At 40.6% G+C, this 23,787-nt stretch overlaps 2 protein-coding genes across 4 annotated transcripts in view; one reads left to right on the forward strand and one right to left on the reverse strand.

Moving 5' to 3' along the window:
- Positions 1-23,787, reverse strand: part of NIP7 (nucleolar pre-rRNA processing protein NIP7) — a 67,557-nt gene that overhangs the window by 30,988 nt on the left and 12,782 nt on the right. The window lies entirely within an intron of this gene.
- The window catches only part of TERF2 (telomeric repeat binding factor 2), a 35,972-nt gene that overhangs the window by 10,535 nt on the left and 1,650 nt on the right, over positions 1-23,787 (forward strand). For all 3 annotated transcript variants that reach the window (XM_061173438.1, XM_061173437.1, XM_061173436.1), the window contains exons 2-9: positions 2,354-2,935; positions 3,043-3,138; positions 3,775-3,905; positions 12,596-12,682; positions 13,726-13,872; positions 15,369-15,475; positions 16,815-17,207; positions 21,769-21,854. In XM_061173438.1, coding sequence (XP_061029421.1) covers positions 2,437-2,935; positions 3,043-3,138; positions 3,775-3,905; positions 12,596-12,682; positions 13,726-13,872; positions 15,369-15,475; positions 16,815-17,207; positions 21,769-21,854 — 1,546 coding nt within the window. In that variant the 5' untranslated portion in view covers positions 2,354-2,436. The remainder of the gene's footprint in view (positions 1-2,353; positions 2,936-3,042; positions 3,139-3,774; positions 3,906-12,595; positions 12,683-13,725; positions 13,873-15,368; positions 15,476-16,814; positions 17,208-21,768; positions 21,855-23,787) is intronic.

The following is a 23,787-nucleotide window of genomic DNA, read 5'->3' on the forward strand; positions in this document are numbered from 1 at the left end:
GGCACTGGAAATAGTAATTCATTTAATTTTCATACAATCACCATGAGGTACCTCTATTATTTGTACTTGACAGATGAGGAAACAGGGGCACAGAGATGGTTAAGTAACTTGCTCAAAGTTACACGTCTAGCAAATGGAACAGTCAGGATCTGAGGCAGGTAATTTGGCTCCTGGTTAAGGCAGGCAGACTGGGATCACAAAGTAGCCACACTCACCAAAGATCTGTCAGACTGACAGGCCTCTTCCCCTATTCTGGAATGTTCACCATACAAAGATTTTGTCAGATCAGGATACTGTACAGATTAAGGTCCGTGTCTAATTCATTCAAGGATCCATCATGTCATTTCACGTCCTCATTGATGCTGCCACTTGCCCTCCTGAGTTGTCCTTTAGTGACCCCAAACTTGATCTTTGCTGATTCTAGTCCAGTGGGGTTGGTAGAACAGCTTTTGAAGCTAGACCAGTTACTGGGCCTCCCATGGAGGGGGCACACCCACCCACCCACCAGAAATGGGATTTCTCTATTTAGTCCAGATACTGGGTGGTGAATTCCAAGAGCATCAGAGATACCGATAGTTGGCTTACATCCTATGTCCCTACTTCCTTCCTACACCACTCAAGGCCTATCCAGTCCTTTGGAAATGCCCCTTACTCACCCACTCTTCTGCCTGTGGAAGATATGGTAGATGTGGAAGATAGTGATACACACAATGAAGAAGTGGGGAACAGGCTCTCCAAGGTCAGTGTGGCAAACCCATCACAGAAATGCAAAGAAGTAAGTAAGGCTCAGGAACACGTCCAGTAAGGTGGAGGATGGAAGTGGATTTGGAACTGGGGTTGGACAAGAACAGACTTGAAAAGGAGAAAGGGACCTCTCCAGGCCTATCTACAAGGATAGAAAGGGAGAAAAGAACTCAGGGAAAGTATCCTGTGCAGTCATAAGATTACGTAGTCAGCTGTTCTGTATCTAGAAAATCATGACACAAACACCTAAGAAATGGGAGGCAGCTGTAAGAATGTTCCTATTTGAGTAAATGTAGTTTGTTGGTGGACATGGAATTAAATTTCAGTAAATATAATTTGCTGGTGGTACGGTTTTTCAACATGTATCAAAATCCTTACTCACGTGCCTATTCAATTCCATCCAACCTCAAGAAATGTGACAGGCCCTGGGCTAGGTTCTGGGATGCAGGGTAAAAAAGAAGACAGAGTACCAGCCCCCAAAGGAGCTAACTGTGAAGAACGTATTTCAGGAAGGGTGAAGTAGGAGGTGCTAAGGAGGGAGCAGCAAGGGGATTTAACCTAATCCAGAAAGTCAAGAAAGGGTGAAATGTCTTTTAAGTGAGGCTTGAAGAACAGGAAGGATTTAGTTAGGCTGGAATGGACAAGATGAAGGCTCTGGGCAAATTGAGTAGTAGGTGAAAAGGAAATGATAGAAGTTGTATACACACACACACAAAACGTGAGCCCAAAATGAGGTTGGCAAATAGGCGAATTCTTCAGGCTTTAGAAGTCATTTTAAGGAGTCTGCACCATGTTCAAAAGTAAAAGGGAAGAGTGATGACTGATGAGTGAATGTTCTGATGCGTGTTCTACTGTGTATTCTTCGACTCAGTAATTCTACTTTAAGGAAATTATCCTAAGGAAATAATTATGAATTTCTGCAACGATACAGTTAAAAGGATGTTTCTAATATTGAGACTGTCTAGAATGGCAAAATTTTGAAATAACCTAAACGTCTTACAGTAGTGGTTTAGATAAAGAAGACGTTGGTTCATCCATATATTGGAATGCTATGTAGCTGCTAAAGATACTGTAGAAAAAAAAATTAATGACATGGAGAAATGCAAAATGAAGGTTATATAAAATATACATAGTATAATCTCAGTATTGCGTGCGCGCACGCACACACACAAATAGGTATACAAGACACTGGAATGCTATAAACCTAAATGTCAACTTACCTTTTCATGTGGGATTATGGCTGATTTAAATGTTAACGTGTTTATTATTTTTTCTAACTGTTCTAAATGTGCTATTTTTGTAATTTAAAAACTGTCTTAGAAAAAAGAATTTAAAAAAGAAAAACAAAAAACAAAAATTTAAAAAGAGAAAAATTTTAAGAAAAAGAAAAACAATTTTTTTCTAATTATACATCTTATATGTCTTAGAGGTTCCTGCGGTGCCGGCCATATTCTATTTCTTGACCTCGGCTGGGTTAACACTGGCCTTTTGCTTTACCTGTTAAAATGTAAACTTGTTTAATAAAGTTTCCTCTCTGCATTTTACATTTCACGATTTTAAAAATGTTTAATAAGCTGCACACATTTATCTTTCAATATTTTATACACAGCCCAGCGTCTCTAGTATAGCGTTCCACAACTTCGGAGCAAAGTTGACACCGCCAACCGCCGTTGGTTTACCCGTCTGGCCAGCATGGACTTCAAGTCCCAGCAGGCATTGCGGCCGACACACCGGGAACTACGGGGTCCGAGAGGAAGGCTGGGAGCGACCGGTCCTTGCCCTCCCAGAAGCCCGCGGGCGGCTCGGAACGCCGTCCGTATCATGGCCGCGGGAGCCGGGACGGCGGGCTCCGCTTCCGGCCCGGGCGTCGTGCGTGACCCGGCGGCGTCACAGTCGAAGAAGCGTCCCGGCAGGGAGGGCGCGCAGCGATCGGACGCGATGGCGGGAGGAGGCGGGAGCAGCGACAGCAGCGGGAGGGCTGCAGGCAGGCGGGCGTCCCGCAGCGGCGGGCGGGCTCGGCGGGGGCGCCACGCACCGGGGCTGGGGGGCGCCGCGGAGCGGGGCGCGGGGGAGGCGCGGCTAGAGGAGGCAGTCAACCGCTGGGTGCTCAAGTTCTACTTCCACGAGGCGCTGCGGGCCTTTCGGAGTAGCCGGTACGGGGACTTCAGGCAGATCCGGGACATCATGCAGGGTGAGGGCCGGGCCTGGGGAAGGAGGCTGGGGCTCCTGGGAAGGTGATCTGTGGGGCCCGAGTGTAGCGGCTGGGGGTCGCCGAGCCAACGATGTCTTCTTTCCCAGCTTTGCTTGTCAGGCCCTTGGGGAAGGAACATACCGTGTCTCGGCTGCTGCGGGTTATGCAGTGTCTGTCGCGCATTGAAGAAGGGGAAAATTTAGGTATGGCTATTTTTTATGTTCTTCTCTGGGCTTTACTTATTTAGGGTTACGTTGTTTTCAAACTTACATCCTAGACTGAAGGGTTCAGGGTTAAGGTGGGCTACTATGTTTCAATCACGGTGTTTATTCTCTGGCCTTAGTTTTCTCCACTTAGTATTCTGTTGGCTGCTTTTCTGTGTTTTTTATTTCCTCCCACCTGTTTCTTGCTCGCCCCAACTTTGTTGCTCTCTAAAGTGAATTATGTGAAGATGGCCATTTTTCCTCCATAGTAGAGTGTTTTTAAAGTATGAGCACTTTTTTTTTCTTTTCCTAAATTGAACTTGACAGCTGTTAAGCAAAATGATCTTTAGCTTCTGGCCGTTTGTATCTGATCCTGCCATTTGAGATACAGATGCATGTATTAAAAAATAACTTTTTATCTGTCTTGAAAATTAGTCTCTTGAAATTCATGGATTTGAATTTGGACCCTTAACATGTTTGTAAGCCTGTAGCCAGTATGTCAGCAAATTAAATGGAAATCTTACTATATTTGCATGTTTCTTTTCTATATATATATATAAATACATATATATTTGAACATAATTCTTCTGCTCTTTAGAAAATAGGTTAAAGTGAAAATTTTGCTCTTTGTCCTAGACTGTTCCTTTGATATGGAGGCTGAGCTCACACCACTGGAATCAGCTATCAATGTGCTGGAGATGATTAAAACGGAATTTACACTGACAGAGGCAGTGGTCGAATCCAGTAGAAAACTGGTCAAGGAGGCTGTAAGGCTCTATTTTAAATTTTTTTTCTTTTACCAAAGATCAGAGGTCTTTGAGGATCAGTGCTTATCTTTTTTGTGTGGGGTGGAAGACAAACAGGGATGGAGAGAGAGCAAGTGAGCACACTCAGAACACATAACTCACCCACATAGATGTTATTTCATCAGGTGACCCCTTCCTAGCCCAGACTTGGAAAGAACTGTTAATGGCAGGTGCTCAGCTTTTGTGATTTTGGTGGTCTCCCTAGTGGCCCTGGCAGGAGGGGCCACAGTACACAGGAAGTGAGTTGGCATTGAAGAATGACATTTTGTAGGTTATTATTACCATTCAGAGCAGCATCGTGAAAGGGCTAAAAGTAACTGGCCTAGGATCTTGTCACCCTTGTTTATTATAGACCAAGGAGAATAGCTGGTGCCTTGGGAAATGTGGGACTGCTTTGAGCTCTTTCATGCAGTTGCAGAAAGAGGCTTAGGGAACATTCCCCTTGAACAGACAGAATCAGAGGTGCTGAGATATCAGCCATTTTGAAAAACAGTAGTGGTAGAAGGCTGGCGCAGGCAGTGTTCTCGACAAGAAAAAAGCTTGTAGAGTGTCTAGGAATTTGGGACTGGAACTATGTCATGGCTCAGGTAGCTTCAAGTAGTGGAACTTATTTATATTTAAAACATTGAAGCAGCCATGGAAACCAGTCAGGAAAAGCTTTTTCTTCTCCAATAACCAAGGCTGGGGGTGTGGAAGCAGATGCAGGGGTGGGGACTGAAGGACAACAGCTCAGCATTGCCTTGGCGGTAAAAGTAAGGAAATTGGTAAGAAAAGATAACAGCACCTTGTAAAAGGATGGGATCTTGGGGGCGGGGGGGGGGGGGCGGTAAGGGACAAAACCTTGTTTAGCAAAGACTTTCTGTCCCTTGGCTATGTGCTGGGTACTCAGACACCCTGTTTAAAAAAATAGTTAAAAAACTGTGTGTGGGGTGCAGATATTTTATTTATTCAGTTAAGGACCTTGGGCAGGAACTACTGTTGGTCTTACAAAGAATGCTTAGAAAATTCCAATTCCAAGGAGGAATGATTGCAAGAATAGATTTTTAGTATAGGTAAGTCAGGTTTGTGTTGGAGGTAAAATACCAGAAAAGACATATTAGCAAGGGAGGAGAAATCCAGGGCTACTTTCAGAATAGCTAAGGATATTTTGGATGGGAAGAAGTGGTACCAGTTCAGGGTAATTCATGTAACTACTGTTAAGTAGCCAGCTAATTCAGAAATGTAACTCCTTCAGAACACAAGGGGTATAGATCTGTCTTCTGGCTGCTCTTCTGGTAGAGTCTGTGGGCTTTTATCTTTCAGTTGAATATTTATTATTTAAGTTCATAGATCTCTTGTTTGGGGGCTTCATTAGGAAAAATCTATTAGCAAAATCCAGATTCCCTTAAAATAGTCAACCATTTTCTTATGTTGACTCCCTTCTGCTTTTTCATTTTCCACCAGGTACCAGATCTCTTGTTACTATATTACTGTTAACTGCTGTGTAACAAATTAACCTCAAATTTAACAGCTTAAAACAATAAATATTATCTCTCAGTTTCCGAGAGTCAAGAAGCTGGTAGTGATTTAGCTGTGTTTCCTACTCGAGGTTTCTCATGAGGTTATAGTCAAGCTGCCTGCCAGGGTTGCAGTCATCTCAAGACTCAACCAGGGCTGATGGGTCTGCTTCCATGCTCCCTCACATGGATGTTAGCAGGACTCACTTCCTCGCTGGCTGTTGGCTGGAGACTTCAGCTCCTCGCCTCTCCGTAGGGCTACTTACAACGAGGTAGCTTGCTTCCCCTAGAGGATCCCAGAGAACAAGAGCCCAAGACAGAAAGCTGTAGTCTTTTATAAACTAATCTCAGAAGTGACATACCACTTCTGCCATATGCTCTTGGCCACACAGACCTGACCAGCTGGATTTGTGGGTGGAATGGCACTATGCAGGAGGTGGGTATCATTGGGAGCCATCTTAGAGGCTGGCTACCATAGTTACCTTGATATCCAAGTTATTAAATGATACCGTTATCACATGTCTCTTTGATTTATATTTTTTTTAATTTCTCATTTAGTCATAGAATTTGTTACCTTGGAATGCATAGGCTCATTGAGGCTTTTTGATGCATTTTTAAGATCTCTAAAGTATCACAGCAATTTATCTTAAAGTTTATTAAATTTTTTTAAAAGTTTATCAAATAAGCTGTTTGTTAAGTTAGAGCTTCTCAATGTATGATCCAGGGATCTTCTGCAGGTCTTCGGGACCCTTTCAGGGGTCAAAACTTTCTTTATAATAATGCCAAAATGTTAGTTGAGGTTTTCAGTGCGCTGACATTTACATTGATGATGCAAAAACAGTGATGGGTAAAATTTCTGGTGCCTTAGCGTGACCGTGACCAAGGCAGTGGTAAATTGTACTGGTAGTCATTGTATTCTTCATTGCCACATGCTTGCAGTTTAAAAAATAAAAAACAGCCAGTTTCAATTAAGAATGTCTTTGATGAAGCAGTAAAAATTACTAATTTTATTAAGTCTTGAGCAGACGTTTTTCCAGTATTTCGTCTGACAATATAGGAAGTTTTTCTGTAGCATTTCTGCTGCATACCAAAACATGATGGTTTTCTTCCGGATAAGTACTTGTGTGATTGAGTTGCATGCTGCTGATCTAGCTGCTTTTGTAATGGAATACCATTTTTACTTGAAATAACTGACAAACTTGGGTTATTCAGATGTGGTAATCTGGCAGTCACTTCAAGGAAAACAAGTGACAGTATTTGTTGGCAGAGGTAAAATTCAAGCTTTCAGGTGAAAATTAGAATTTTGGAAAACTTATATTCATGTGCTTGGTAGCTTCCCAATATTCAGACTTTTCTGATATGACTGATGGTGATATTAACAACTGTGATTTTAAAAAGATTTTTAACGAATGTATCAACATTTGGAAGATCATAATTCAGTAAACCAATAATTTCCAAATGATCGATGAATTGTACTGCAAAATCATTCATGGGTAACAGATCCATTAAAAGTGCAAGACAGACTAACAGATTTTAATGTAATAACGATGAAGAGTTCACTTGCCAAAGTTTGGTGTAGAGTCAAAGAAGAATGTCCACATTTTCTGAAAGAGCTATTAAAATACTACTCCCTTTTCCAATTTTATATCTGTGTGAGGCCAGATTTTTTAATATATTTCAACCAAAACAACATATCACAACAGAAGAAATGCAGAAGCAGATATGAGAATACCATCTTTCTTCTATTAAGCCAGATATTAAGGAGATTTGGAAAAATGTAAAACAATGCCACCCTTCTCATTAAACTTTTGTCTTATTAAATAAGTAATTTTTCATAAAGATATGTTATTTATGTTAACCTGTAATGAGTTTGTTATTTTTTAATGAATTAATAAATATTTTAAATTTTTCTCAGTTTTATATTTCTAATACAGTGAATACAACGGATATAACCCACATAAACAAAAGCTCTTTGGGGTCCTCATTAACAGTTTACAGTATAAAGAAAGAGTCCTGAGACCAAAAAGTTTGAGAATTGCTTCTGTAAGCTGATAATAATATTGAGACTACGTTGGTTTTCTTTTCATAACTAAAAGAGAGATGCCTCAGATTTCTGTGAACAGGAGAGAGTAACATATATGGCATGTTCTTGGGAAGCATTTAGGTGTTGCTTTTGCTGTGCACCTTTGGTAATAGCACCTTGATTTTCTTTGAGGACCTTACTACATTTGAGGGGCTGGTGCATCAGACACAATGTCTTAAAACTTTAATTCTTGAAACAAGAAGCTTTGTCAAGGCTTTTTGAGCATCTGTGCTTCCCATAACAGCCTGGTTTCTTTGGTGAGTTTGCTTTTTAGCCTTTCTTCACTTCTGTGAGTTTGGTTTTCTCTTCTTATGTTCTTTCTGGCCTTGCCTCCAACATAAACCTATCTCACCTATATTGAAAATCTGTGCTTGGAATTTCCCTTTTGTTTAAGTTAGCCAGAGACCATTGCTATTGCTTAGATGGTAAGAACCTTAACAGAAACATAAGAGAAGAAATTATACTTATTTCAAAAACTTTCAAGTTTTCAAAAAGCAAAGTTTGATCTCTTAAAAAACAAAAACGAAAAAACTTCCCAGGAAATTAATGCATAGTTTTAAAAAAGCTCACAGTACAAACTTCGGAGGCAGACTTTCAATTAACATTTTGAAAGCATTCACATTTCCTTTCTTGTTTCACAAATTAAGCATAGTAGGAGCTGTGTTCCAGTTCTGGGAAAGATAGATAAGCATATTCTTCTTTTTTTTTTTTTTTTTTGGCCACACCACGTGGCATCTGGGATCTTAGTTCCCTGACCAGGGATCAAACCTGTGCCTCCTGCAGTGGAAGCACAGAGCCTTAACCATTGGACCCAGGGAAGCCCTTCTTCTGTCTTTCTTAATGCAAGTATAAATCTTGGACAGAATGAATGGAGAACTCAGAAATGTAAAGGGCAGTAAGCAAATGGAGAAGACCAGAATATGAAGGTCCACCAAACTGGTGATGAGTAGATTACCATTTTTTCCCTTTCCAGTGTCACCAGGCCTGGACTTGAAGGATCCTGAAACCTGGAAGTACACCCCAGGTGTGGATAGAAAGAACTCCAAGAGAGGCTCTCTCTGGTCTGAAGAGCAGGAAAGGGTATCTGCTAAGGGTCAGAGAGGGTGAAAGAAATCTCTTTTTTTTTCCCTTTTTTCCCTTCTCTATCCTAGCACTCAGGCAATACTACACTGGTAGCAGCAGTGACCCAGTGATGACAGTGGCAGGAGGGCAGGCACCTAAACCTAAAGGAAGAGAATGCTTTCTCTTTAGCAGTGGAGCTGTGATTCCCAGAAGTTGAAGTGGATTCCATTCCTTTTTTTTTTTTTACTGTCTATCCTGATGCTTAGTCCTGGATGCGGATGCAGATGTAGTTAGTGTGTGACAGAATAGGGAAACTAAAGCCCCAGGAATGGAAGGCTGGTTCAATATTTGAAAATCAGTGAATGTAATTTACCCTGTTGGTCCAAAGGAAAAACCATATGATCATATCAATTGAAGCAGAAAAAGCGTTTGACAAGATTCAACATTAGTTCATGGTAAAAACACTCAGCACACCAGGAATAGAAGGGAACTTCCTCAACCTGATAAAAGGCATCTACAAAAAAAACTACAGGTAACATCATAGTTAATGGTGAAGAATGGAATGCTTTGACCTTAAGATCCAAAGTAAGGCAAAGGTGTCCGTTCTCACCACTTCCACTCTACATCATACTAGAAGACCTAGCCAGTGCAGTAAGTCAAGAAAAATAAATAAAAGGCAACAGATTGGAAAAGAAGGAATAAAATTGTCCCTTTTTCCAGATGACATGGCTATCCATACAGAAAATTCCATGGACTATACCAAAAAAGCTATAAGAAGTAAGTTTAGCCAGACTGTAGGATACAAGATCAACACATAAAATCAATCATATTTTCATATGCTAGCAGTGAAATGAAATGAAAATGAAAATTCTGCAATGAAATTACCAAAACAGTTATTTACAATAGCTCCAAAAAAGAAAAGAAAAATACTTAGGTATAAGTCTAACAAAACATGTGTAGGATCTGTATGTGGAAAAAAACAAAATGCTGATGATGAAATCACAACCTACTAAATGGAAAGACATACCCTGTTCATGGATTGGAAGACCTAATATAGTTAAGATGTCAGTTCTCTCCAATTAATCTATGGATTTAATATAATTCTAATCACAATCTCAGCAGGATTTTCTGTAGATACAGACTGATTCTAAAAGACATATGGTAAGGTTAAAAAAAAGACTAAAATAACGAAAACAATTTTGTAAAAGAAGAATGAAGCTGGAGGACTCACTACCCAATTTTAAGAATTACCATAAAGCTACAGTACTCATGACTGTAGATATATAGATTCGTGGAACAGAAGAGAGTCCAGAAATAGACCCACACAAATATGACTGATCAATTTTTAACAAAAAATGTGAAGGCATTTCAATGGAAAAAGATATTCAACGGAAAAAGGATAGTCTTCAACAACTGGAATTAAAACAATTGGATGTCCCTATGCAAAAAATAAATGAACCTTGACCTACAACTCATACCAAAATTGATTCAAAGTGGATCATAATCTGAATGTAAAATGTAAAGCTATAAAACTTTTAGAAGAAAACATGAAAAAAAAATCTTCATGTCCTGGACTTAGGCAAAAAGTTTTTAGATATGACACTAAAAGCAAGATCTACAAGAACATAAAGTGGACTTCATCAAAATTAAAACTTCTGTTCTGAGAAAAACACTGTTCAGAGAATGAACTCTCAAAGTGAACAAGAAAACAAACACCCCTATTTAAAAAAAACAACCAAAGAGAATACACAGATGGCAAATAAGCACATGAAAAGATGCTCATCATTTAGTCAATAGGGAAATACAAATTAAAACCACAGAAAATACTGGGACATACCTATGAGAGGGGCTAAACTTTAGAAACTACTAACACTAACAAGTGCTAGTGTGAATGTGGAGCAACTGGAACCCTCATACATTGCTGATGGGGTGCAGAATGGTATAGCCATTCAGGAAAACAGTTTGGCCATTTCTTATAAACATACATTTTCCAAATGACCCAGCAGTCCCACCCCTGGGTATTTACCTTAGAGAAATGAAGTTATGGTCACACCAAAACCTGTACGTAAATATTTTAACACCTCTATTCATAATCACCAGAGTTGCAGACCACCCAACTATTTTTCCAGTGGGTGAATGGATAAACAAACTGGTACATCCATACAACAGAACACTGCTTCATCAATAAGATAGCAGAAACTACTGATAATGCAACAACACAGATAGATCTCCAGGACATTATACTGAGGGAAAGAAGCCAGACTCAAGGCTACATCCTTTAAAAATTAAGCTGTGTGATTTCATATATACTGTATGATTCCATTTATATGACATTCTGAAGAGATGAAACAGTGAAAAGATCAGGGGTTAGGGATGGGGAGGAGGTGACTACAGAGTGCAGCACAAGGGAGGTTTATTGGATCCATGGTTTTTTGGTATCATTGTGGCGGTTACAGAAGTTGATACATGTGTTAGAACAGTATGCCAAAAAAGAGTTAATTTTACTTTATGCAAGTTAAATAACATTTTAAAACATAATAGGACCTGGGACTTCCCTGGCGGTCCAGTGGTTAAGACTGCCTTCCAATTTGGGAGGTGTGGGTTCGATCCCTGGTTGGGGACCTAAGATTCCAGTGCCTCGTGGCCAAAGAACCAAAACTTAAAACAGAATCAATATAGTAACAAATTCAATAAAGACTTTAAAAATGGTCCACATCAAAAAAAATCTTTAAAAAAAAACAACGTAGTAGGACCTAAATGATTTATAAAAAGTAAAACCTTTGTATGCTTCAAGAAAGTAAGTATAGTCTTAGTATAGTTTTTCTGCTGAAAATGATGTAAAAGTGAATATGATGATCTGATTACAATGAAAAGACTTATTTACTTTGTTCCCTCCCTGGCAGTAGGAACTTAGTGTTGTGCCTGTTCTTCAGAAGCGTTTGACACCAGTTTCCTTTGCCCTTTATGGCTGTGTTCAGCATGTGGAGGACAGAAGCACCAGAAATTTGTACTTTCTGAATTCCCTTGCTAGTCCTCCTTCTCTTGGTCTGTATGTTTCTCCTTAAATTCTTCCCTGTGAAGACTGAAAATATCTATGGACCAGTTTTCCTTCCCTTTTTCGTGTGTGAGATAGGTTTCTTTGAGACTGGATTTAAGGTAGCTACTTTATCCTGTTAGATAACTCCAGGTGGTCCCAATTTTTCCTCGCTTTTCTAATTTTTAAAAAAAGTGCACATATGTTTTTTAAATATCCTTCTTATTTTCAATCACTGTTATTTGCCCTCTACATATGTTCTCTTGGGGTTTCTTGACTGAAGGATTCTCCTTTTTCTCTGTGGCTGATGAGACCTTCTCATCCTACCTGAAACTTTGTCCTCTTTCTTTGCTGCTTGTGGCTGAGCTGGGTTTGTTTGTCTCAGCAATTCCCTGCACACTTTAACTGGAGTTGGCCCGCTGGGGTTTACAGTATGAGAGGCTGTGCTGGTTCTCCTAGCGAACTGGCCTCAGGCCTTTCCTGAATGGAACTAGCAGAACTCTGTGGTCAGCAAATTATTCCCCTCCCCCCCACCCCCCCGCAACAGTATCTCCTCCTCTCATTCCCCCCATTACATCAAAGCTTTTGCATCCAAAAAGAACAAAACCAATTGTTCTGGGGACCTGGGGATGACTCCTGTCCATTTTGCCTTTCCTTAGGAGGCCCTATTCAGATTGGGTAAATGGTCTGTAATCCAGGAGATCAGATTTTGCTTTATCAGCTATTTTTTTTTTAATCCAATGTAACGTTGAAAATCTACTATCTTACACACTGAAAGAGAGGGTATGGTTGTTCATACGCTTGAATAATAATTGTTAGTTTTTAAATACAGGAATTTGATAGAATATGAAAAAGTTCTTGGGTATGTAAGACTCAGTTTTACTTTTTAGTTGAGCTTATTTTGATATTTGATATTCTAATTATACCTTTCATTATTACAACAGTTTAAAAAAAAGTCTTTTTCCCCCTTTTGTAGGCAGTCATTATTTGTATCAAAAACAAAGAATTTGAAAAGGCTTCAAAAATTTTGAAAAAACATATGTCCAAGGACCCCACAACTCAGGTAAATTTGATATATTTTTGCTCCCATGACCTAAATCCAGCTCATTGCCTTTTGTGGGGAAACAGGGAAAGGGTTCTCTGTCAGGAATGTTATCTAAATATTCGCCTTTAAACATTCAGCACCTTGAGCATGTTGCCTTTTATATCCAGGATAACTTACTGTTAGACTGGCTTTTCAAAAATTTGTTTGAAAATTTACATAAATCATTTACTTGCCCATTCCTGTCAGGTTTCTGACTGAACTTTAGTGATCAGCACTGGTATTCACTTCTGACTTCACATAAACGCTGATCCTGCAGACTTGAGAATCTGCCTTGGTGAGGACTTAACTCCTCTATTTTCTGGTGTCAAAAGCTCTGTTGGTACCCTGCTAGTATTTTTTTTCCTTTATAAATATAAATTTTCAGTTTTTGAAAAGGTAATACATATATGTAATACAACATTCGAAAGGTACCACAAAAGAGCTTAGTGAAAATTCTCTCATGTCTGACTCAGCCATCTCGTTCCTCTCCTTAGAGGCAACCAATGTTTTTTTCTTTTATTCTTAACAGAGATATTCTGTGCATATGCAAGCAAATGAGTATGCATGTGTATATATATACAGACATACACATATATCCATTCTTCCTGTTCTTCCCATATACATATGTGAGCATATTCTACACACTAATTTGAGCATTTTGTAAATTGCTTTTTTCCCTTAATGTATCTTGGAGATCTTTTTATATTAGTACATAGGGAGCTTTTCATCCTTTTTGGTTTTCTTTTTTGGAAGTTTAAAAATCTTTATGTAAAAGTATAAAGGTACTTTAGATCCTAAGTTCTTCATCCTTTTTTTTTTATAGCTACATAGTTACCTACTGTGGCTGATCAGTAATTTTTTGACCTGTTCTACATTGTGGTAGGCTTCCCTTCTTATATGTGTACCAGTGATATTCATCGACAGCATTGTGAAAGTTCTGATAGCATTGTTTTAACTCATTATCATTGAATTTTTACTGGAGTTTTTCTTTCTCACGTTGCAAAAATTGGTCCTTTGTATAGAAGCTGAGAAATGATCTCCTGAACATTATCCGTGAAAAGAACTTGGCCCATCCTGTTATCCAGAACTTTTCCTACGAAACCTTCCAGCAGAAGATGCTGCGCTTCCTGGAGAGTCACCTGGATGATGCAGAGCCCTACCTCCTCACGGTGGGGCTTGGCCTTCTCTTCCCATAACTGTGATGTAGCCTGGAGGATGTGTAGGCAATTAGAAAAGGACAGCTCTTTTTTAAAGTGAAAAGAGTAAATGTGTAGAAAAAACTGAATTATATGTGCTATCTTTCTTAATTAAATGCCTTAAATATTCAGAAGCAGAGATCCTGGCAGAGGCAAATGCAACATTCCTGGTTTCCCTCACCTCCCATTTTTACTTCCTCTATGTGTGATTCATCTGTGTGGTTAAAGTAGGAGAACATTCAATTACAACTGATGGTGGTTCCCAAAGGAGATGAAATCTGAGTTAAGTTTGGGAGAGGAAGAGTGGTTTGATAGATGTGGTATGATGGGGTTGTTAACAGGAAGGAGGCATAACTGGAGAAAAGTGTGACTAGAGTATGATTAGCAAGAGAGGCCAAATGAAGACATACTTTAACTGGATCAAAGGGATAAGCACAAAGAATGGATGCAGTGAGGCTCAAGACAGCACAGGGAAGAATTAGAACCTAGTCTGTCATAGAAGGTGGACCATGAACTGAGTGAGAGGGTTTTTTTTTTAAACAAGGATTTTGAGAGTGTTCAAATTATCCTAGTTCCTAACAGTAGATCTGCAAGGCCCATATCAGGATAGTGTCAGTGATCCTAGCAATCATTTGGCAACTCTCGAAATTATTTGTAAAGCAGATGGTTGGGAGTGTTCAAGGAGCAAGTGTCAGGATACTTGAGCCTGGCCTAGGAACCTTTCCTTCATATTCAGGTAACTGGAAAATAACCTGTCACTGTCCCTGTTGAGGACAGAATTCTCAGCTCTTAAGATACCACTCCTTACAGACATGCAGTCTAAAATGGAATGACACTGGACTGACTGGAAATGTGTAAAACTTCAGTCTGAGGGTGACAGAGGAGCAGCTGGCGTTAGAGTAAGATTGGCCTACTCAGGGCTTCATTTGGTACAAGTAAGGGTTTTCAAAGAGCTGTTAATAGGCGAAACATTTGTGGAAACAGAGTCATGAAAAATTCTACACACAAACTAAAAGACATTAATGTAGACATCAGTCATCCCTAAGTTTCAAAAAAAAAGAAGATTTGACTTTTGCATATGACCCCAAAGGTCTATTAGGTATTCAGAAACTAAATTAGGGATGAGATTGGAAGGATAGAAGAGGAGATACAAAGTAAAATCATTTAAGTATTTGTTGTCCAAAATAACCTTTCGGAATTCTTGCAACGTCAAGATGCTTTTAGCACCACTCAGATTGAGTTCTCCTTTAGTACAGAAAACTGTGAGCCATTTTTTGAGGGAAGGAAGGGAGGAAGAAATTTGGGATAATTCTTGTAAGTTCTTTCCCTTTTTATGTCCTCCTCTAGTCTATGCCTAAATTGGATTTGTAAGTGAACATGCTTGCATATTGAGTATGTTCATGGTGAAAGAAGCAGAGTTAATGAAATTCTGTGACTTCCTCTTCCTCACGACATCTTTCCTTTCCCAGATGGCCAAAAAGGCTTTGAAATCTGAGTCTTCCACCTCAACCACAGTGAAGGAAGATAAACAGCCAGCACCAGAGCCTGTGGAAAAGCCACTCAGAGAACCTGTCAGGTGAGAGAGATGCCCTTTTGTGATGTTGGCTGAAACACTGGGGTCATGTGTGGGAAGCATAGTCGTCTTCTTCGAGCAGGATTAGTGGTTTGACCTCTTAACATGTTACTGGGTTACTCGTAGAAGGCACTGTGGGATATACAGAGCACATCCTGGGAAGATGGGAATATTGAAAACGGGATGTCAGATCCTTGGCAGAAGTTCCTGACTGGCTATTCCTCAAAGGTTCTTTCCTTCTGTTTCTCTCTCCTTGCCTCACCTGTATCTACTCAGTACTTCCCTGTTGATACCTTATCTCTTAATGCAGTGTTCAAACTTGTGAATCAGATTCCCAGGACCAGTTAACAAAGCAGAGGCCACACATTTAGATGTCTTTGCGGGCCCAGTAGGAGATGTAAAGGAGCAAAGTGGGTCTAGGATAATACAGTTGAGAGCATGGGACTGGGACACAGAGAGGGCATGCTTTCAAGCTTCGTGTGATTGTTGCTATGTGAGATGTCCAAAGATGTCCAAACTTCAGTTCAAATTTTTATGTGAGACGTCCAAAAAAAATTTTTTGAGATTTCCCAATTTTTGAATGTTGGCGGTTAGTCCAATTAAAAAAAAAAAAAAAACTTGAATAGCTTAGACAAGACACATCTGCCAGCTGGGTTTGGCCTGCAGGCTGCCAGTTTGCCCTCTCCTAACAGTTTTTACTTAAAACGTCCAAATGATAGATGAACTTTATTTTGAAAAGGCAGTTTCTCATTGTTCCAAGACCGTGTGGCACTCTTCTCACTCTGAGAATTCTCAAGATCCCATTTATAAGTGTACTGTAGGAGAAAGAGGGCAGAATGGAGACCAGTCTTTTACTTCTGTCACATGAGGGTTGGACTAGGACAGCTGGAAGAAGAGTTTAGACTTCAAGGTGAGATTGCTGGATTATCAGTTGGTTGTCCAGATGGACTTGTAGTTGTTAGGCACTACACAGAGTTCTTACATTGTGGAAAGCACCGCTTCAGTCCATGCAGACTAATGGGTTAGACAGCACACAGGCTGAAGAGGTCTCTGGAGGGAGCATCATTGGCCCTAGTTCCTTTAGGGTTCTCTTACTTGAAGTTTAAGCGCCATAGTTCAACTTACATATCATATTTAAAGCCTCTGCTTAACACACTTATAAATGGAAGCTTTTATAAATAAAGCTTGTATCACGCACCCTCTCTGTTTTTTTTTTTAAATAAAGAGTTCTCAACGTGAGGAATTTCTAATTTGGAGCTTCCCACTTTGAAAAAGTTGTGGCTGCTTGGACAAGCATCCACAATGGTGAAACTGATCTCTGTTATGTTTGTATTATTTGTAGGCAGCTACAGAACACTCCAACCACCATTGGAATTATGGCTCTGAAAGCAGCTTTCAAGACTCTGTCCAGTGCACAAGATTCTGAGGCAGCCTTCTCAAAACTGGACCAGAAAGATATGGTATTTCCTAATAAAGTGTGCCCACCATCACCAGCCCTCAAAAACAAGAGACCAAGAAAAGATGAAAACGAAAGTTCAGCCCCTGCTGAGGGTGAGGGTGGCTCTGAACTGCAGCCCAAGAACAAGCGCATGACAATAAGCAGATTGGTTTTGGAGGAGGACAGCCAGAGCACTGAGCCGAGCGCAGGCCTCGACTCCTCCCAGGAAGTCATTCCTGCTTCACCATCCAAGCCCACCATCCTCAACCAACCCCTCCCTGGGGAGAAGAATCCCAAGTATGAAGACCTTCTTTGTAGAAGTTTGGGGGCTGGTTGGTGGTCCTGGTTATGCCTGGTATTGCTTCCGGGAATGAAGTAACTTTCAGCTAAGTTATTCACCACCAAGGCTTGCTCAGACTGCTAGAATGTGACTCAGGGTGGGGAGTGACGTCGTAGCCATCCTGCCAGTTCTGATGCCCCGCATGTGGGCTTCCAGGCATTGCACTAGGCAGGAGTGAGGGTGAAAGGGTGTCCGAGCCTCCTACTCACCGCTGCTTCCATTTTTAGCAAACTTCTGAGTGCCTTGACTACTAAATATTAGTCTTGTTTGTTAAAGGAAGTTTGTTTGAATTGGGCCACGTTATACTTTGATCCTTAAAAGAGATTTATGAATATTTATAGTTTTGCACGTTCCATGAGCATTTGAGACTTGGCAAATTCAGTAATTACTAATCTCTCACATTCTGCTAGGTTCTGTGGGGCAGTGGTTAGAATACTTTCATTTTGCTCCCCATCATGACCCCCAACCTGGCTTTCAGTTTTGCTACCCTTTGTGCCCTCTTGTGGATCTTTCCTCTAGGCAAACTGGTTTGCTTGCTCTCCCTGGAACCCTGTTTCTACTACTGTACTCTTCTTGCTGCCTCTCATTCCCCACATTCGGACTATCATTCCTCCACCATTGCTTGTCAGAATCCCATCTGTCTTTCAAAGAGAAGAGAAGCTGATGTTGACTAAATACTTTGTGCGGGCCAAGCACTTTCACGTATTATCTTACTGAATATCTACACTCCTCACTCTGTGAGTGATTTACTAGCCCCACTTTTTAGGTGAGGAAGGTTCAGAAAAGTTACTAACTTAACCTGAAGTCACACAGATAAAAAATGGCAAAATTGGGCTTTGGGATTTTTAATCCCAGTCTTGACACAAAAGCCCATGGCCTGTATACCATGTACACCAAACTGCCTCTTAAAACTCTGCCTCCTCCATAAATTTCCCCTGGTCACCCTGCTGTAAGTGATCACCTCACTGATCTCCCAAGGTCATTGCCATCTCTACTACTGCTCTCTGTTACAGCTGTTTGGGGACCTCTGCCCTGGCATGCTTGTGCTGGGTGCCCTATAGGGCTGTGGCCTCTGATAAATGATTTATACTCGGGCACAAATCTGCACTATATGCACCACTTCCTGCATTTGGAAGTGAGTGAGTCATTGGCTGGGCAGGCAGATGCAGTCAGCACACTATTACTCTCATTTGATACCTGATCTCCTCTACCCCTCACAGCAATTCTATGAACTATAAGTATTGCTCCCATGAACAGACAAGGAAACTGGAGAGAGTGCATGATTACAGTGGTTTTATAAATGGGAGACTCTGTGAAGGTTTCAGACATATTCACCTCTCTCATGTGTCAAGGGTATGAAGTATGATGGGTACTCTCAAGCAGAGGTTGGCAAATTATGGCCCCTTGGCTAAATCCACCTGCTGCCTGTTTTTGTAAATAAAGTTTATTGGAACACAGCCACACCCATGAATTATGTATTGTCTGTGGCTGCTTTTGATGCTACGTTGAGTTGAGTAGTTGCAACAAAGACAGTAAGGCCTGCAAAGCTGAAGGTACTACTGGCCCTTTACAAAAAAAAGGGATCCTATGACCCCGGCTCTAAACGAAGCGTATGTGAGGTGCCTTGGGAGCGGCAGGGAAGAAGAGCTGGGCCTGGGCAGCAGAGTTGTGGGTGGAGCAACCTTGCAGAGGAGCAAGTGTTGAGCTGGCCTTGAAGAATGAGTAGGAGGTCATCCAGCAATATTGGGAGGTCGGTTCTAGGAAACAGGAGCCTCTTGAATAACAGCACGAGAAAGCCTGGTATGGGCCGGAAAATGTCATGTAGTCTGTATGGCAGGAGAATACAGGGCACAGAGAGGATGAAGGGAGAAAAGTCTGGATGGGTAGATGGGCCAGATTTTGAGTTCCTATTATATTCTATCAGGCAGAGGTTCTCAAGGGGGGCTTCATATCACAATTACCTGTGCAGTGTTTAAAAAATATATATTCCCAGGCTCCTGTCTACTGAATTAGAAGGGACAGGGGAGTGTTCTCTAATCTGCTTTGCTAACTGTGCCCCAGATAAGTCTAATACACCTAATCAGAAAGCCTCTGAGCAGACACCACTGAGGGCTTTTGAACAGACACTGAGGGAAAGGAGAAGAGGAGGGTGGCTGGAGACTGCTGCCCAGTGAGCAGTCAGGACCCAGGGGAAGCTGGGCCAGTGGAATCGGAGGAGGGGACGGCAGGATTAGGGTCTATCACCTAGACGGCAGGGCCACCACTACTAGATTTTTATATCCCCCACAGCACAGAACTAGTGCTTACTAGATAGTTTATTAACCAAACAAAGTAACAGTTCTTGGTTCTTGCAATTTAAGGGGCCACATGCAAAACTTCTATAAAAGGCTAGCAAAGGGTAAACATTTTAGGCTTTGTGTCTCTGGTGCATATTCTTGTTTTGTTTTTTTTTTACAACCTTTGGAAAATGTAAAAACCATTCTTAGTTCAAGGGCTATATAAAAACCAGCAGCCACAGGCTGTAGTTTGCCAACCCCTCTAGACCATTAAGTTTTAACTTCACCAGTTAGGAGCGCAGTGAGCCAGGAAGTGACCCGGCTTGCCCGCACGGCCACCTAACAGTTAAGATGAGGACTGAGGTCTCAGCCCCTTCCACAACATGAGAAGTTAAGAAATACCAAAATGTTTATACATGTAATAAATGCTGAGTTCGGAGGAGGAGCAGAAAGTTACCAAGTGATCTGCAAAGATTGTCTGCAGGAAGAGTGAATAGCCACTTAGGTGAAAATGATGGACCCTGAGGTTAAAATCAGTTTTTATCCCAGGACTTGGATAAATAGATGGAAAACTTAAACTGTAATGCTGTCTGACCTGTATTTATGAATAGTAATTGACACAGCTAATATCCTGAGAAGGAAAAACCTCGTGTAATATTTTTTTTTTTTTTTTTTTACTTTGTCTCAAGCAAATCAGTTATTCTTAGAAATAACCCTTTGGGGGATATGATCCAATTTAAAAATAAAGAAAAGTAGAGTCCACCATTTGTCCCAGCCACTTAGGTAACTGCATAGAAAACTCTTGGAACTCAAGGAATTTTTTCCAAGTTTATGCACTTATTAAGCAAACTGCTTTCATTACTCATTTGCAAAATACCCAGACAGCCTTAAAAATAAATTTTTTTTATAGCGGGGAAGGAAACAGCAGTTTGTCTCTACTCTCTTGGTCAGGTTTTTCGGTGACTTTGATCTATATAAATTCTTCAAAACTTAGTTCAGATACTTTCCATGTTTGTTTTGTAAAGGATGTTATAATTCTGAGGTCAGATTTGTGCTATGTTCTGTAAGAGTGACTATAATTTTCATTTATTTAATAACTTGGGTTTTGGATTATTTTTCAGGTTTAGGACTGTTTTTGGTTGCACCCAAGTACTCAAAATTTCATGTTCACAGGAATGATTCTTGTTTGCTTACTATTCTAATCTTTGATGGTATAAGTCCTTTACAGCTCTTTGATAATCTCATTATTAGTTTAGCTAGTATCTCTCCAGCTTCTATGAGGGTGTGTGTTACTGTGCCCGGTGTTTGGAGTAGACAAATGAGGATATGGTCCCTGCCGTCAAGGTGCTTATGGTTAAGGGTATGTCGTGATACGGTTGTGTAATAAAGTGGAAGCACTATCGTAAGGGCAGAGGAGCGGGGGCTTTTTGTATGTGTTGGGCAGCCTTCATTGAGAATGATGGCCTTGAAAGATGGGCAGGACTTCACCTGGCAGGGAAGGGAATCCCAAGGAGAGAGAACAGCAAATAGAGAGGCAGGAAAGCACAGAACTTACAGGAGGAAGCAGGAGCAGAGGGTGGTGTGGGTGTTGGTGGGGACAGGAGGAACTGATGGGAAATTGACGGGCCAGACTGCATGATCTTGATTCCCCCATATGGGCATTTAGGCTTCATTGTTTAGGCAGTGAGGAGCCATCACTTAATAGAGGAGGGATGTGGTAATTTTAGGATGATTGTTCAGGTGGCTTTGGAAGGGGAAGGGGCTAGGGGGGAGAGACTCCAGTTAAGAGGCTAGTGTAATACTGGTGAAAGGTATTGGACCATGGGCTTGGACTAGGGGAATGGAGAGGGAAAGGAGAACAGTCCAGAGATAGGAATAGAGCATGTCTGTGATGGAGGGGAAGGAGTTTGCAGCTCTAGGTTAGAAGAATGCTGAAATCTGTAATAGAGCCCAAACCAAAGAACCAACCAACCAAACAAACAGCAGGAAAATGAACAGATCGTTGAGGGGGATGGTGATGTATCCAGTGCTGAGTGTGAGAGATGGTCCTGCAACCTGGGGGATGTTGACATGGAGAGGCCTGGCCAGGTCAAGATTTGGGAGTTGTGTGTAGGTGAATCTCGAATGTGGTCACAGCAGAACAGGGAGGAATACAGGGCCACGAGTAGAGCTAAGGACAGAGTATGGGATGACCTGGGATGACTTTGTTTTACCCCTTGTCTTCTCGCTGATGTTCCCTCAGAGTACCCAAAGGCAAGTGGAACAACTCTAATGGGGTTGAAGAAAAAGAGACTTGGGTAGAAGAGGACGAACTGTTTCAAGTTCAGGGTAAGCCAGATGATTCTCATTGGTCTCTCCTTGACACTTGCTGAAGTGTAGGTGCATGTTACTGTCACATCAGTGTTCCAGAAATTGCTTGTCTCCAAACTAGAAAAAGTTTAAAAGTTCCTCATTGTGATTCATGAGGAATCAGTTTTATGTCTTTTCCCATTAAACAATGGAGACTATCAAAGCAACGCTTTATATTTAAAGAAAACTCCCGGTTTGGTTTAATAAATCCTATATTTAATTGTAGTTGATGTTCTGCCTAAGGTTTTTTAATTAGAAAAGGTAGAAGTGGTCATTCCTTACATATCTTACTTAAGTAAATAATCTCTTACCAGTTTCTATATATAAGTGTTTTTTTCTAAGATGAGAAACTTTACTTTTCCTTAATTAATATTGAACTTCATAGTATTTGCATTAGAATCTCTCCCACCACATATTTTGCACTCTGATGGAAATATATACACGCTAAACCTTAGTTTTGGAGATTCTGAAGACTTTTGTAACACAGCAGCAACAGTAATCCTTTGCCAACCTCAAAGGTTTTGCCCTTAAAAATTACCTTTCATTGGCAAAAACATAGTTGGCAAAATCAAGATTACACAGAAAATGGGAGAAGTAACAATAAAAGTGGCATTAAATATTTTAAAAACAGGATATAAAAATTCTAGAAAACATCCACTTCTGATGCAGTCCAGATTTGTCAGTTTCAGAAATCGGCTTCTACTATATTATGAAATACTTCATAATTTAAAAATAAATAATGTGCTCCTGTAAGTATCCCTTTTCCTGAGTCACCTTTCTTCACTCTTCAGGAAGCATTACTGGGACAGTGGCGTCTGCTGAGGCAGACACTGTAGCAAGTTTCACATTTATGCAACTTGGCCTTTTCTTGCAGCTTTTTAACTGGCTCTTGTTGGCTTGAGATGCCATGTCCATTATACTTGTATACCCTACTGTAGCCCTCTGGTCCTTTAAAATATTATCTTGGTCCCTGTTTTTGAGGCCTGATCTATTTCCATAGGGTGAGAGGGTAGAGTTTGACCAGATCTCACATGGTCTGTTGGAGTGGGAAGCAATAATTATTACCCCGTTCTTTTTGTTTGAAGAATTGAGCCAAATTTTTTAAAAAAAGTATTTATTTTATTTATTTATGTTTGGCTATGTTGGGTCTTTGTTGCTGTGTGCGGGCTTTCTCTAGTTGTGGCGAGTGGGGGCTACTCTTCGTTGCAGTGCGCGGGCTTCTCATTGTGGTGGCTTCTCTTGTTGCAGAGCACGGGCTCTAGGCACACGGGCTTCAGTAGTTGTGGCTCATGGGCTTTGGAGCGCAGGCTCAATAGTTGTGGCGCATGGGCTTAGTTGCTCCGCAGCATGTGGGATCTTCCCGGACCAGGGCTCGAACCCATGTCCCCTGCATTGGCAGGTGGATTCTCAACCACTGCGCCACCAGGGAAGCCCCCAGATTTTACTTATATCTAACAATCAGGGATTTGGAAATTCAAAAACAGTAAAACTGTGTTATTTCAAAGCAGTAATTAACAAGGGGTTATGAGCAGAAATTATATATATACACACACACACACTCAAGTATGTGTGTATATATACACACATAAATACATATATATATTACATACACATACATATATATATATATATGTGTGTGTATATATATATTAGGATTTTAAATACCACAGTTCCTCAGTAAGTTTAGAAAATGATAGTGGTTTTACTAAAGAGCCTGAAATCCATGATTAACCAACATTTATTGAATGCCTGATTGTAAAGTATTTGTTTTGTACAGATTCTCATGGACTGAAATGAGTGGTATCTTGCAAGCAGAGGACAAAACCAAATTATCCTTTAGTGATGTCCTTTCTTTTCTCAAAGTTTGTAAAATTTGAATCAAGTTTTCCCTTTGGGGACGTTCTATGTCTTT

The sequence above is a fragment of the Eubalaena glacialis genome, chromosome 18 (genome assembly GCF_028564815.1).
Source record: "Eubalaena glacialis isolate mEubGla1 chromosome 18, mEubGla1.1.hap2.+ XY, whole genome shotgun sequence".
Lineage (NCBI taxonomy): Eukaryota > Metazoa > Chordata > Mammalia > Artiodactyla > Balaenidae > Eubalaena > Eubalaena glacialis.